Below are 14,014 nucleotides of genomic sequence, written 5' to 3'. Positions count from 1 at the left end.
TGCAGAATGTGCAGAAGACAACAAATCTGCCTTACTCAGCTGCTTAATCACAGCAAGGTTTTCCTTTCTAACTCACGAGATTCCACCCCACCCAACAGCTTCTGGCCAGGATGGTGCAGCTTCAGCCTGCCCTTTGAGCCTCATGCTCAAAGCTATCAGCCATGGAGGTCAGTCTCACCAACTGTCTTAATGATTCAGTCTCAATCATCGGACAGGGCTATGGAGGGAAAATTAGGAGGAACGAATGCTATGCACACTTGCTTTGAGCACCTGAAGGATTTAAACCCCAACAAAACAATTCTTAATTTTTTTTTTAATTACAAGTGAACAAATAGCTGTCATTCAATTCATCGTAAATTGGGAGGCAGGCAACCATGTACTTCCCTCCTCCGTTTTGCACGGCTCCATGGCGCCTGCCTTCTGCACAGAACGAAGGTGTTACTTCGGCGCTCATCGTCATATTTTTCAGCAAGAACTGGAAGTAAAGGATGCCGCTTTCCTCCTCCGTGAAATAGGGGAAGGCAACTTTGCAGCATTTGATTCTACGGGCACGGGGAGGAGGGAGTCAGCCCTTCCTCGACAGCGCCCGTGTCCTCACCACGGCAGGAAGGGGTTCACTTTTGCAGGAGGGGATCAAAAAGCCCCCACTCAAATGCCAGCATAGCCTGAGGATTGAGCTGCTCTTTGGGTTTCCGGAAACTCTCTTTGGCCTTGCAGAGAGCAGCGAAGACCTCGACAGGAACCGACTTGCCCGTGAACTTCTGGACTGGTTCTTCCCTGGAACAGCAAAGGGCCCACTTAGCAAACCCAAGAGAGGTTTCCGCCAAAACTTCAGATGCTATCACACTACTACACAGATGTACAGGAGGGAGCAAGGAGCTGGGGGCCTTTTTGCAAAAACCAACTGGTTCCCCAGCAGGGATAGGAGGTGCCTGAATTGTCCTTAGAATCTGAAGGCAACCATCACCGTCTTGAATTATAATTGGTTTTGTGGTCTATTTTGCAGAGCAGGGGTGTTAGAATGCAGTATTGCAGAATGCAGTGGTTAGAATGCAGTATTGCAGGCTAACTGCTCACTGCCAGGAGTTCGATCCTGATCCGCTCAAGATTGACTCAGCCTTCTGTCCTTCCAAGGTCGATAAAATGAGGACCCAGATGGTTGGGGGCAGTATGATGACTCTGTAAACCATTTGGAGAGGGCTGCAAAGCACTATGATAAGCATGTGATTGAAGCCCTTTCCCTTTTTATGCTTAAACACAAAAGGGGCAGGCCTTCAATCACATGATCAAGTCCAGAACTGTGGTCTCTCCGATGCTGTCGTTGCAAATATCCTGGAATAAACCACAAAGGCTGATTCTGGCATGAGGCTTTGTTGTAAATGAGGTTAGTTTATCCTGCCTTAGCTCGATAAATAATCCAGCCAATGGCCAATCTCATTGCCTACCTATTCCCGATTGTCTTAGGTACCCAGCATCTTTTCTCAAGACTGTGCTCTGGCTGTGGAGTGTTTCTCTATGATCCCAGAAAAGATGCATCGGATGAGCACTCTGTGGCCCCACTTTGTGCTTCTAAATCCAAGATGCTGCACATTCTAATTCAAGATAAAAGTAAGCCTTGGCTGGATTTGCACCAAACAGTAAAACTGTTGTGAGAACCCAACTCTTTGGCATCTTGTTAGAACATGTTCCACCCTATTGAAATCGAAAGGGATAATTTGTGTTTTGGCATTCAGCGTATTGTGTGAACCCAGACAAAACAAGACCCTTATAGCCTGAGGGACAGGATTCAGAAGTTGGATGATCTGGGGAACCCCAAGTTCAGATCCACTCCGGACGTGTTCTGAAGTGCAGCAATACCCAGAAGCCCACTCTCAGCCATGAAAGTTGGGTTGGTCCAGTGGTTCTCAACCTGTGGGTCGGGACCCCATTTGGGATCGAACGACCATTTCACGGGGGTCGCCAAACAACGCAGTCCGCCATTTTTTCCCCCTTTTCCTTAGCTGTGCTGCTCCCTTTTATTCTATTGGCTTTGGAAAGCCAACAGAATAGACTCTCTTGAATAGAGTCTAATTCTATTGGCTTTCAAAAGCCAATAGAAATTGTCCAGGCTGTCTCTGCCCTGCTGAGCCCGCCAAAAGTCCCATTCTGCAAACGGTGCTGCACCAGTTGAGTAGTCCTCGACTTACGACCGGTTGAGTAGTCCTCGACTTACGGTCGGTTGGGGGTCGTGGCATTAAAAAGGTTGAGAACCACTGGGTTAGTCAGTCCCTTAGCCCACCAACCTGACGGGTGGCTGGGGTGAGTGGTGGGCACTGAACACATGGCCCTGAGTTCCTGGAGGAAAGCTGGGACAGAAACCAAAGAAAAAAACGCGCCCCCCCTCCTCTAAAGAAAGGTGGGCTCACAAGATGCGAAGAAACGGGTTGTAGAGGAACTCCTCAGCCAAAGTAGAAGGCACTGTTGGGAGGTCTTCATCTTCTCGGAGCTGTGAAAGAATAAATCAATGATTTCATTTAATTCAGAACAGAGCTGGAAAGGACCTTGGAGATCTTCTAGTCCAGGCATCCTCAACCGTGGCAACTTTAAGACTTGTGGACCAACTCCCAGATTCTGGGAGTTGAAGTCCACAAGTCTTAAAAGTTGCCAAGGTTGAGGACCCCTGTTCTAGTCCAACCCCTTGCACAAGAAGAAGACCCTATTACCATTCCGGACAAATGATTGTCCAGTCTCTTCTTGAAAACCTCCAGCGATGGAGCCCCCACAACTTCTGAAGGCAAGCCCTTCCACTCGTTAATTGTTCTCACTGTTAGGAAGTTTCTCCTTAATTATTAAAAAAAATAACGAGACCTTTTCCACATCCTAGTGGTTGATCCTGAGGATCAACAAAAGGCTTAGATGAGGAGGCCCACTCTGGCCTCTGACTGAGCAAACGGGGGTATTTCCAAATACTTTGTGGTTGTTTTTTTGAAAAAAAAATCTAAATGAACAATGGAAGCATAAAAGGGAGGCTTTCAACCATCCAGAGTTGGTTTTTTTAAGTTTTTTTACCCCCACAAACACCCCTGCCAGCAATCAAGACTTGTATTCCATTGTTCAGTAGTTTAGAATGATGGCTTCTGCCACCAATGTTGGCTTATACCGGAAGCCAGGATTTAAACAATCCAGAGTCCAACAGGATTTTTGAAGCAACCACTAAGCTAATTAGAGACTGAGGTTACTGGTCTATAATTATGCTTTTCTGGTTATAAAGGGTCAACTTTCCATCTTGTTCTCATTTCAGAAAGATGAAAAAGTGGGAGAACAGTATAGATAGAACCACTCACTTTAGCCCAAAGGAGCTTTTCTTTCACAAATTCATTCTCTGGTTCCACCTTTAAGGCAAACTTCAAATTCTGGGTTGTGTACTCATGTCCACAGAAGATTTTCTGAAAAGGAATTTTTTTTTTTCAGGCTACCATGTTAGGAGTAATTCACTTTGGAATCCCTTCCATCCCCAAACTTCTTTGCTGTGATCGCCAAGGTCCCGAGTGACATTTGTCAAAAACCAGAAATGTGGTTTCTCACACTTCTGAGGAAATGAAAACACAAAAAGACAAAGCGATTCATAAAATACGGCTAATTTTTTAAAATTAAGAACTGACCCTCTTCTGAGTTCTCCTCTATCTGGGATGGGGCAATCAAAAAATATATATTATGTGATATTACCCACCATTTATTGGGGATGTTTTAATTTGTATTCTTGTCCTCGCGGGTTGTTTTGCCAACTATCCGCTTTACCTTCTCCGAAACTGCTACCCAGGCACTGTATAACTTTCAATATTTTTAATCAAATAAAAATCGCTATCAAATCATGGTATAAAATGGAACCGCAGCCCTTCCCATTACAATCCCAGATTAAAATTTAGGCTACCAGAACTAAACTAACAGAGCTTGAATATTTAAACACCACACAACAGTTAGAAGCATGGAAAACTGGAAAAGGCTTCTGGAATGGGTGGTAGCAAGGTGACCGCAGTGGGTTTGCTGTGGTCAGCTGGGTATTGCTGACCACAGGTGGGACAGTTGCAGCCAAGGCAGCTAGGGCCGAGGGGTTGAGTGGAGGTCCTGGACCCCCAGACCCCTCAGCCTGCCTTCTGGCAGCAAGTTTTGCCTAAACCACGGGTCGGCAACCCACGGCTCCGGAGCTGCAGATGGCTCTTTGAGCCTTCTCCTGTGACTCCCAGCCTCCTCCGCCATTTGTAGAGAGAGAGACAGAGAGGCACTTGCGCTTCCCTTCTCTCTCTCTCTCTCTCTCTCTCTCTCTCTCTCTCTCTCTCTCTCTCTCTCTCAAAAAGAGAGTGGCCTCACACTGTTCTCGGACAAGTTTATTGGGCGGGGCTCCTGCCTTTGCTGCATCTCAGCAGGAAACAGGAAGCAGCAGCTCTCTCTGTCTCTCTCTCTCTCTCTCTCTCTCTCTCTCACACACACACACACACACAAACACACATACACTGAGTGGGGGAAGAGGACTGGCAGACCAAGGGCAGGAGAGAGCCAGCCCAATAAAAATGTGTGTCAGCTTGTCGGAGAACAGTGTGAAGCCAGCTTGTCAGGTGAACAGAAGATCAGAGAGAAGGAGGGGGGAGAGAGAGGGAGGGAGACAAAGAGAAGGAGAAGGAGGGAGGGGAGAGAGAAAAAGAGAGAGAGAGAGAACTCATGCACAGCAGCCTCTATTTCTTTTTAATTAAACTCTTCAATCAAGCTCCTGCTCCTTGCGTGCGTGTGCGCAACTTTTGCAGCCCCCGTTTTTCTTTTCTCTGGGAAACGGATCCAAGTGGCTCTTTGAGTGTTTAAGGTTGCTGACCCCTGGCCTAAACCTTCTATGCTCCTCTATCCCCACTGCTGGCCCTCAAGTGGGAATGTCTATAGAGATTCCAAGTCATCCAGATCATGGTTGTCCCAAAGGTGCTTTTTCAGGAGTCAACTGGACCTCCTTGTTTTTCTTTGAAGACATTTCTGAACCATTTGTGTTTCAGTTTGAGATGCAGACCACACAGACTCATCCCAACAGCCTGTGCCTGTCTTCAACAGTGAAGGGACCCAGGGCAGAAAAAATCCAGCAGCCAAGAAGGCTCCACGCCCATTTGTACCAGCCAAGAAGGCTCCACGCCCATTAAACCTCCAGGTGGCCTCAACGACTCTTAAAAGGATGCAAATGACCAGCTGTCGGCAAGGAGTATAAATCCTTCCACTCTCCACCGTCCAGTCAGAGCTGAAGAAGCTTCTTGGATGAGAAGTGAAACATCTTCAAAGAAAAACAAGAAAGTCCCATTGTCTCATAAAAAAGCACCTTGGGGACTTCAAGTGGGAACCACAAGAGGGCAGGGCTCTTTCCTCGGATTTGGGACCTGGCACATCAGCGGCGTCAGAAGCAACTCAAACCTACAGTCTCCTTTGGCAACCCGCCCAGGACCTCCATCAGGCTGTTGTGCAGCTGTTCAGGTGGGCATTCCAGGAGTCTCCCACAACCACCGACAAATAAGGTGTCGCCTAAGAACAAAGGGAAAACGTACAATCGAGCCAGAATCCCCCATGGGATTACCATGCAAACGGAAGGAATAGATGGGCATATGGCCAGTCTAAAATGGCAGCTTTTCCCGCTGAAATTCTGATGATGATTTAACTTGGTGTTCAAGTTAAAAGCTTATTATGTGAATAGATAATCAGTCAGGCCAGTTTTGTGCAAAGTACAGACTTTACTGATAAGCAATGGTTCTTTTCCTTGACACTTACACTGTTGCTTTCAGTTAAGGATGCCGGGAAATAGGCGATGCAAAGAAGCACAAAAGGGCTGGAACTATTCACACAACATGCTGCTTAGAAGATCATTTATATACCCAGCAGATGCATTCTGCTAAGCTTGGTCACCTAATCTTGTTGACGTTATTAATTTGGGCGTCTTGCCGTGGTGCACATACCCTACTGTGTGAACCTAGAAAGCGAGTTAACCCAAAAGCTGCTTCAACAGCTTTGTGCGTATGAGCAATTTCCCCGTTTCCTAGGCTCCAGCATGTCATCAACTGGGAGCATAACTGCCATTCATTTCTCAGGACCGACCTGTGAAAGCTGCAGGAGCATTCAGAGAATCGTTTTCCCACATGAAGTAGCAGACGTGTCCAGCGGTGTGGCCTGGCGTGAGAAGGCACCGCACATTGATGCTGCCAAACTGTCCAAGAGAAAGGAGGGTGGGTTTCTATGTCAAAGTCCAAGACAGCTGCCAACCATGCTCCCGTACACTTGCTGAGTTCCCACAACATTCCAGGCTAGGCCAAAATAGGCTGGGCTCCTTCATGGTTCTGTGCACAATGGGAAGGCAGCCTTTGCCTTAGCGAGGGGGGTGACCGATCCTGGGAAAGCATCAGTTCAATAGTGGCAAATATCTGTAGCTCAGGTATCGGATAAGAGTGGAGGTCCATTCTCCAAGCTTGTGGGTTTGTTTCTGAATGTTTCACCAACATCTTCAGCAGAATTTAGAGGTTGTCAGTGTCAGTGTGCTGGAGGAGACTCCTGCGAGTCCCCCGGACTGCAAGGTGATCAAACCGGTCAGTCCTAGAGGAGATCAACCCTGACTGCTCTTTAGAAGGCCAGATCCTTCTAAACTCAAATACTTTGGCCACCTAAGGAGAAGGAAGGATTCACTGGAGAAGAGCCTAATGCTGGAAAAGATTGAGGGCAATAGAAGAAGGTGACGACAGAGAATGAGGTGGCTAGATGGAATCACTGAAGCAGGAGGCGTGAGCTTAAATGGACTCCAGAAGATGGTAGAGGACAGGAAGGTCTGGAGGAACGTTGTCTATGGGATCGCGATGGATCGGACACGACTTTGCAACTAACAACAACAGTGTCAGTGTTCTTCTGATTATAAGAGCTTTGTGTGGTCAGTTGGTCTTGTGATGGGGAGGTCACCTCCCAAAGATCCACACCTGACGTGACCTCCCCATCACAAGACTCTCACCTGACGTGACCCACACCTGACGTGACCTCCCCATCACAAGGACCTACTGAACACACGAAGTTCTTATAAGCACAAGAACATGGATACTGACATCTCCTCAATTCGCTGAAGATATTACCTAGACTGGTATCAAAACATTTGGAAACCAACCCACGAGCTCGGAGAACGACCCTCCACCTTCAAACGTCAATTCCTCCAAGGTGATGGTGGAGGAAAACACCCTGCGGAGAAGTCAAGTCACAAGGAAAACCATGCAGCCGCCAGCAGCACAGCAGGCTGAGCATGGACCTGCTGTCACAAAGGGCAGGCAAAAGGTGGACAGGAAAAGGCCAGGACGTTGCAAACTTCAGCTGCACCCTAAATGCCTACCCCGGCCAATTGCTGAAAAGGATCAACAGAGTGAGCCGAAGGAGATACACTAACCCTAACGCATGAAGGAAAGTGCAAACAGTGTGAATTGCATCACCTGGGCACGTCCTGGGAGGGAAAGAAGAAATCAATTTGTGTCATGGGTGTCATGGTGTCACATACGAATGAAATCCCTGTGGGTAGTTTTGGACTTTTCTGTAATTCAGGCATACTATGATACCCCAATAATACTGAAGAAAGGAGTGGTCCATTCCACGCTTACCTTTAATTCCTCCTCATGAGTCACCTGGTGTGTGAGAGCTCCCACCCGTGTGTCCCCACCATATACCTGCAGGCCGGGGTAAACTTTGGCCAGTTCTTCATTGTCTCTTGCATGATCCCTTGGGAAAGAGAAGAGGAAATAGTTTTTCTCTCCAAATGTCCAGCTTGGAAGAGAGACACGAGGCTTGTCAAAAAGAAAGCACAACTCTTCTAGTTTTTCAAAACGTGTCCACCCCATTGACAGGCAGAGAAGCTCTTTGATTTTTTTTTTTTGTCCCCAGTTTTAACAAATTTAAAAATTATTCTTCAATAATTTCTCCAGAATTTCTGGAATTGAAAAAATGTTCAGTTATGAGAATGGAATTTTGAAGTGCTTAAATTGATTAGGTGATTTTTGTGTATAACAATATGATCTGATAAGGTATGATAATTAATTGGATGGAATTTGAAGTTTGTGTAATGAATTGAAAGGAATTAAGGTTTAACATTTTTTTTTCTTCTTTTCTTAAGTCAGTTATTATTGGAAGAAGAAATGAATGAGATTGGTGATAAAAAGAGGGATGAGAGAGATTGAGAACTTTAATATATCTGGTAGAGATATTCGAAGTAATAATTTGTTGATGTAAAATAATATTTGATTATGGCAATTGTAAATTGATAAAGTTTTCAAAACAGGTTGAGTAGTAATAGAAATCTAAGCTAGAAATGGAATATATTAAATTTATTATGTTATCTGTGGGAAATAGAGAGATGACAGTGAATGTATTAAGTTGAGCGGTTTATCTATGTTTGTTTGTTTTTTGGAATGTTTGTTTACCCAAACACCACGGTGTGCCTTAAGTACCTTTTGTTAAAATTAAAAAACCAATAAAATATATATTTTTAAAAAATAATAATAATAATTTCTCCAGAATTGGGCTACCTCTTAACTACTGAAAAATTCCTCCCCTTGGATTTGAAGGGGGGCTGCAGTTGTTTCATTTGTGCCCCACGAACTCAGCCCACCTTGAACCTGAAGAGGGAGGAAAGTTGTGGTTCTCTTGTCCCAAACAACCAGGACAAGAGCCACACAAACACACTTACCAGTGGCAATGGGTAGTCAGGATGGCTTTTAGAATAACGACCTCTTTCCGGATGATCTCCAGGAGCTGGGGGGAAAAAGAAACCCACAAAGAGCATAGTGCATCTAGATTTATTCCAAATGATTTTTTTTAAGTCCTTCCATTTGTATTCATGGGCCGTAGTGGCGCAATAATTAGAATGCAGTATTGCAGGCTAATTATGCCGACTGCCAGCAGTCCGGTCCTGATGGGGCTCAAGGTTGACTCAGGCTTCCTGTCAGAATCCAATTATATTTCATTTCTAGTTATCAACTATAGAAAACCCCATTTCTGCCTTCTCTGGATTCTGTCATATGATGAAGGGGAAGGGGTAAACAAAGGGGCTTTATGGCCCTCACTTCCTTCGGTACACTTTAAAGGGATTGAATGTGGATACCACCAAAAAGGCCTAATCATAACAAAGGGGGCTATTACCTTTCATGTAGTTTTCTTTGAAGTCTCCCTCCAACCGGCAGTAATGAAAAGAGGGTGGGAGTGTAATGCCTGAGACTGTCGCTGGAAGGGGGTGATTGGGTGGGGCTACTGGGGAACCCCTTAAAACTTTGAATCGGAGAGCTTGGACCCCAAGTCCTGTCTAGAACGCCTGCAACCATTTTCTCTTAATAAAGGATGCCTGTTGGAAGAACTATTCCAAGAGTTCTGTCTTCTTAAGATGCAAAGTGGGGTGGGTCCTTACATTTCCATTCTTCTGAGGCTGGTAAAATGAGGACCCAGATTGTTGGGGGACGTGCCCACTCTGTAAACCGCCTAGAGTTTTGTAAAGCACTATGGGGCGGTATATAAGTCTAAGTGCTGTTGCTATTTAACATTTCTTTCACTAAGAATCAAAGGAAACTCACGCAGGGATTTGTTGATCCGAAGACTTCCAATAGTTGAAAATCAGTTATTAATTAATTTCTGAAAGCAATTAGGAAAGGAAGTATGCAAGCCCACTGTCGAAAGTACTGATGGCTATTCCATCTCCTAGAGCAAGGGTCTTCAAACGTGTCCCTTTTATGACTTGTGGACTTCAATTCCCAGAATTCGTTGCTGGCTGAGGAATTCTGGGAGTTGAAGTCCACAAGTCATAAAAGGGACAAGTTTGAAGACTCCTGTCCTAGAGTCTAAACTCGCCGGAAACCACTGTCTTATGGTCTCCTTGCTAGGAGCAACTGAATAGAGCATTTGTAGGAAATCTCAAAACGTCCCAAATTCCATTCCAAAGAGCCAGTCTAATCATCGTCTCTTCATTTTGCTGCAGTCATTGGCTACACCTTCAGCGGTTGCTGGTGGGTGTGGCCCATTGGGTGGGCCTGGTCCATTGGGTGGGCTTTAGTGGTAACGACAGACTGGGTGGGACTAAAAAGTTCAATCGATCAATTCCAACTTTGCAAGACCTTTTTTTTTCCCCGTGAAAAGTTGAAATTGACTGATTGATTGAACCTTTTTTTTTGCACACAGCGGCAGAGGCCTAAGGCGAAAAGGTTTTATAAAACCCAGCTGAAGGCCTAGGACTGGGGCGATGGCACGCGTGCCCACAGAGAAGGTTCTGCGTGCCACCTGTGGCACGCGTGCCATAGGTTCGCCACCACGGCCCTAAGGGCCTTGAAAGCTGCTCCAAAGGAAACCAACATCTGCCACCGGCCCCTATTTTATAATTTCTTCCAAGCCTCTTTCTGACCCCATTTACCCGCTTGGAAACAGCAGCATCCACTGCAACGGCCTGTCGAGTGGTTTCTTCAATGATCAGGTACATGTAATTGTCTTCCAGAATTGAAATCACTTTGACCTTCATGCTCCAGAGATTCAAGGGTCATTGGAAGCAAACTGCCCAAAGGAAAACCACATTGATTAAAAACAACGCCAAACCACCTTGCCTATTTTAATTACCTTGTCTTGCACACTTCCGTACACTCTGTAGTTGCAGCAGCATGATTCTAATTGATTCCAAGTCTTTCTTATCTATCCTTTGTTGTGCTTAAGATCTGGAAACCCCTTTCAAATTCTTAATTATGCAACCACAAGGGCTGGAAATATAGAATACCTTTAGATCCATTGGTCTAAACATTCAGTGCAGGAGTTGCACAAGCTTTTCCTTCAGTTTTTTACTCACTGAACAAGCAACTGGGGAGAGTAACAGTAGTTTGTGAGGGTTGTTTAGTGGGGGAATTCCTAACCATTTTGGCAAGATCCTACTGCAAGACCCTGGGATGGAAATAGGGAGTGGGGGGGACTTTACAAGGGGATACATTACACGGCAAAAGGGAAAATGGGTTTTGTGTCTGCCATTGTGCAAAGGTAGGTTTGTCTTCTTATATGAAACCCCCCCACCCCCGTCCCGATATATATTTGTAGTAATCTTACAGCGGAAGAATTCCAGCAGGAAACAACTGCTTTGGTTTAGCTCAGTGGTTCTCAACCTGTGGGTCGGGACCCCATTTGGGGTCGAACGACCATTTCACGGGGGCGCCAAACAAGGCTGTCCGCCATTTTTTCCCCCATTTTCTTTGGCCACGCCCCTGGCACCCAGTGATGTATAAGTGGTTGGGGGTCACCACAACATCGGGAACTGTATTATGGGGTCACGGCATTAGAAAGGTTGAGAACCACTGGTTTAGCTAGTGAGAAAGAAGGCAATGTTAGAGAAATAAAACCTTACAAGAGAAAGCTGAAGCAGCCCCCCCCCCCTACTTTCCCAACACAGGAAGAAACCAGCAGAATCAAGTTAGCCAAGCTGCTGTGGGACCACTCCCAATGGACATAAACCTTTAGTAAAGCCACACTTGGAATACTGCATCCAGTTTTGGTCAACATATTACAAAAAAAGATGTTGAGACTTTGGAAAAAGTGTAGAGAAGAGCAACTCAGATGATTAAAAGGTCTGGAGACAAAAACATACGAAGAACAACGGTTGCAGGATTTGGGTATGTTCCAATTTAGAGAAAAGAAGGACTAAGGCCGACGTGATAGCAGAATTCCAGTATTTGAAGGGCTGCCATAAAGAACAGGGGGAAGGGGGGGGGTCAACCTATTTTCCAAAGTCGCTGAAGGCAAGACAGGAAACAATGGGTGGAAACTAATCAAGCAGCCTAGAAATAAGCTTTGCTGGCTGAGGAATTCTGGGAGTTGAAGTCCACAAGTCTTAAAGTTGCCACGGTTGAGGACCCCTGGCCCAGGGTCTCCTGCCTGAGCAGGGGGTTCGACTAGAAGACCTCCAAGGTCCCTTCCAGCTGAACTGAACTGATTCCAGCTGGGGAAGGCTGCCTGAGGCCCCTTTGGCAAGGGGGGATGATTCCTCAAGAAGCTGAAATTGGGGCACTGCCAGTCACCCCACTCTGGGAAGCTTCTCCATTCCAGGCCCAACTTCACACAATCCAGGGTTTCTCCATCGCGGCCACTTTGAAGATGGCTGGACTTGCACTCCCAGCATTCCTCCGCCTAGGCAGGCTATGGGCAGGGGGAATTCTGGGAGTTGAAGTCCACCCACCTTGAAAGCAGCCGAGGTTGAGAAACATCACTCTAGAGCAGTGTTTCTTAACCGTGACCATTTTAAGGCATGTGGACTTCAACTCCCAGAATTCCACAGCCAGCAATGCTGGCTGTGGAATTCTGGGAGTTGAAGTCCACATGCCTTAAAATGGTCACGGTTAAGAAACGTCACTCTAGAGCAGGGCTCTTCAAACTTGGTCCTTTTATGACTCGTGGACTTCAGCTCCCAGAATTCCTCGGCCAGGCATGCTGGCTGAGGAATTCTGGGAGTTGAAGTCCAGAAGTCATAAAAGGGCCAAGAAGACCCCTCTGATTGTGGACTTCAACTCCCAAAATTCCCCAGCCAGGCATGCTGGCTGAGGAATTCTGGGAGTTGTAGTCCACGAATCATAAAAGGGCCAAGTTTGAAGCCCCCTGCTCTAGTCTAGAGCAGGGGTTCTCAACCTTGGCAACTTTAAGACTTGTGGACTTCAACTCCCAGAATTCCTCAGCCAGCTCTAGAGGAAGCTGCGGGTTCAGGTGCGAGTCTAAATCCCAACAACAACCATTTGGGAGGCCAAGCTGGCCCCTCAAGCCTCCCGGCCTGGAGCGAGCGGCGGCTCCCCCTGCGCCCCCCGCCCTTCCCCGGAGCCCCCCCTCCTCCCTCCCCGCCCCGCCCCCCACCTGCCTTGAGACCGGCCGCAGCCAGCGAAAAGCCCCGCCTTCCTGGGGGAGGGTGAGAGTTGTGTGGAACCGCCGCCCCCGCCCCCTCCCTCCCGCCTTCCGGGCACGCGCAGAACGCCTCTCCCTAACTAAGCGAAGTGGCTCCGCGGAAAAGGGAGGGGGACCTACGCTCGGAAGAGCCGCAGGCGGGGGACAGCAACCAGAGGGCGGGGATCAAACCCCGGGCTGTCCCTGGGCTCCTCCCCCCGCGGCTTCCGGCTGGCCAAGGCTCGCGGCGCGTCTACGCATGCGCAGCTCTTCCGCTTAACGGGGTAGGCAGTTTTGGCTCTTTTATGACTCGTGGACTTCAACTCCCAGAATTCCTGAGCCGGCCACGCTGAGGGGAAAGGGAGAGGTTTCCATGCCGAGCCCTGCTGACTCAGGAATTCTGGGAGTTGAAGTCCACGAGTGATAAGAGCCAAGGTTGCCTACCCCTGGACTAGATCACTAGACATACTTTGTTTGGTTAACCGTTCTTTATCCTGCTGATGGTCTGTCTGTCAAAACAAAGCAAGTTTATGGCATACACTTGAAAGAAGACCAGGAAGTCTGTAATTAGGGAAGTTTGTCTGGCAAGAACCAAGAATGTGTGCAGGGAATATGCAGGTGTAAAGCTTGTAACAATTCTGCGTGGTCAAAAAGCTGATAAAAATAACAAAAGACTTAGGCATCTTGCAAGCTCAGCTAGAAGCTAGGAATAGAGATGGCCTGGAGCAAATAGTATGTGTATTAGATAACTCCTGAAGCATTCATTAGCCAAGCCTTAGGAATAGGGAATGCTAGAGACCAATAGAATAACTGTTAAGATTATTATTGAAATGTTTATTAGATATTTCTTACATATCCCACCTTATCCCGCCTTCTGCTTCAGAGAAAATGTATAAAGCTTTATTAATTCTGTGGTTCGAGGTTCCCTGGCATTTTGGCCAGGATCCCTTTTCTTGGAGCGCTTCAATAAAAGACAACAAAACCTGCACCTCGTGTCTGGTGTTCTTCATCGGCCCCAGCACCAGGCTCAGACCCGAATTGGGGACAACATGCAGACCCCTTATCTTTGTTGCTCTTCTCTGCACTCTTTCTGGGGTCTCGGTTCATCTCC

General features: G+C 46.8%; 1 protein-coding gene across 3 annotated transcripts; it reads right to left on the bottom strand.

The window, feature by feature from the left end:
- Nucleotides 1-294: 294 nt before the first annotated feature.
- HAGHL (hydroxyacylglutathione hydrolase like) lies at nucleotides 295-13,145 on the bottom strand. 3 transcript variants are annotated; one of them, XM_039349775.1, is made up of 9 exons: nucleotides 13,045-13,145; nucleotides 10,415-10,551; nucleotides 8,708-8,772; nucleotides 7,626-7,743; nucleotides 6,097-6,205; nucleotides 5,426-5,529; nucleotides 3,324-3,425; nucleotides 2,406-2,485; nucleotides 295-777 (listed from the first exon to the last, which is right to left on the bottom strand). In XM_039349775.1, exons 2-9 carry the CDS (start codon nucleotides 10,517-10,519, stop codon nucleotides 615-617), a joined length of 846 nt encoding a protein of 281 aa, XP_039205709.1. In that variant the 5' UTR covers nucleotides 10,520-10,551; nucleotides 13,045-13,145; the 3' UTR covers nucleotides 295-614. The 3 variants fall into 3 exon arrangements, with proteins under 3 accessions (XP_039205709.1, XP_039205708.1, XP_039205710.1); XM_039349774.1 differs by lacking the exon at nucleotides 13,045-13,145 and adding an exon at nucleotides 12,881-12,962; XM_039349776.1 differs by lacking the exon at nucleotides 13,045-13,145 and adding an exon at nucleotides 12,881-12,962 and having other exon boundaries at nucleotides 7,692-7,743.
- Nucleotides 13,146-14,014: the final 869 nt, after the last annotated feature.

The sequence above is a fragment of the Crotalus tigris genome, unplaced genomic scaffold (assembly GCF_016545835.1).
Source record: "Crotalus tigris isolate CLP2741 ecotype Arizona unplaced genomic scaffold, ASM1654583v1 scf7180000018301.7375997, whole genome shotgun sequence".
Lineage (NCBI taxonomy): Eukaryota > Metazoa > Chordata > Lepidosauria > Squamata > Viperidae > Crotalus > Crotalus tigris.
This window is presented reverse-complemented; position numbering and strand designations above follow the sequence as displayed.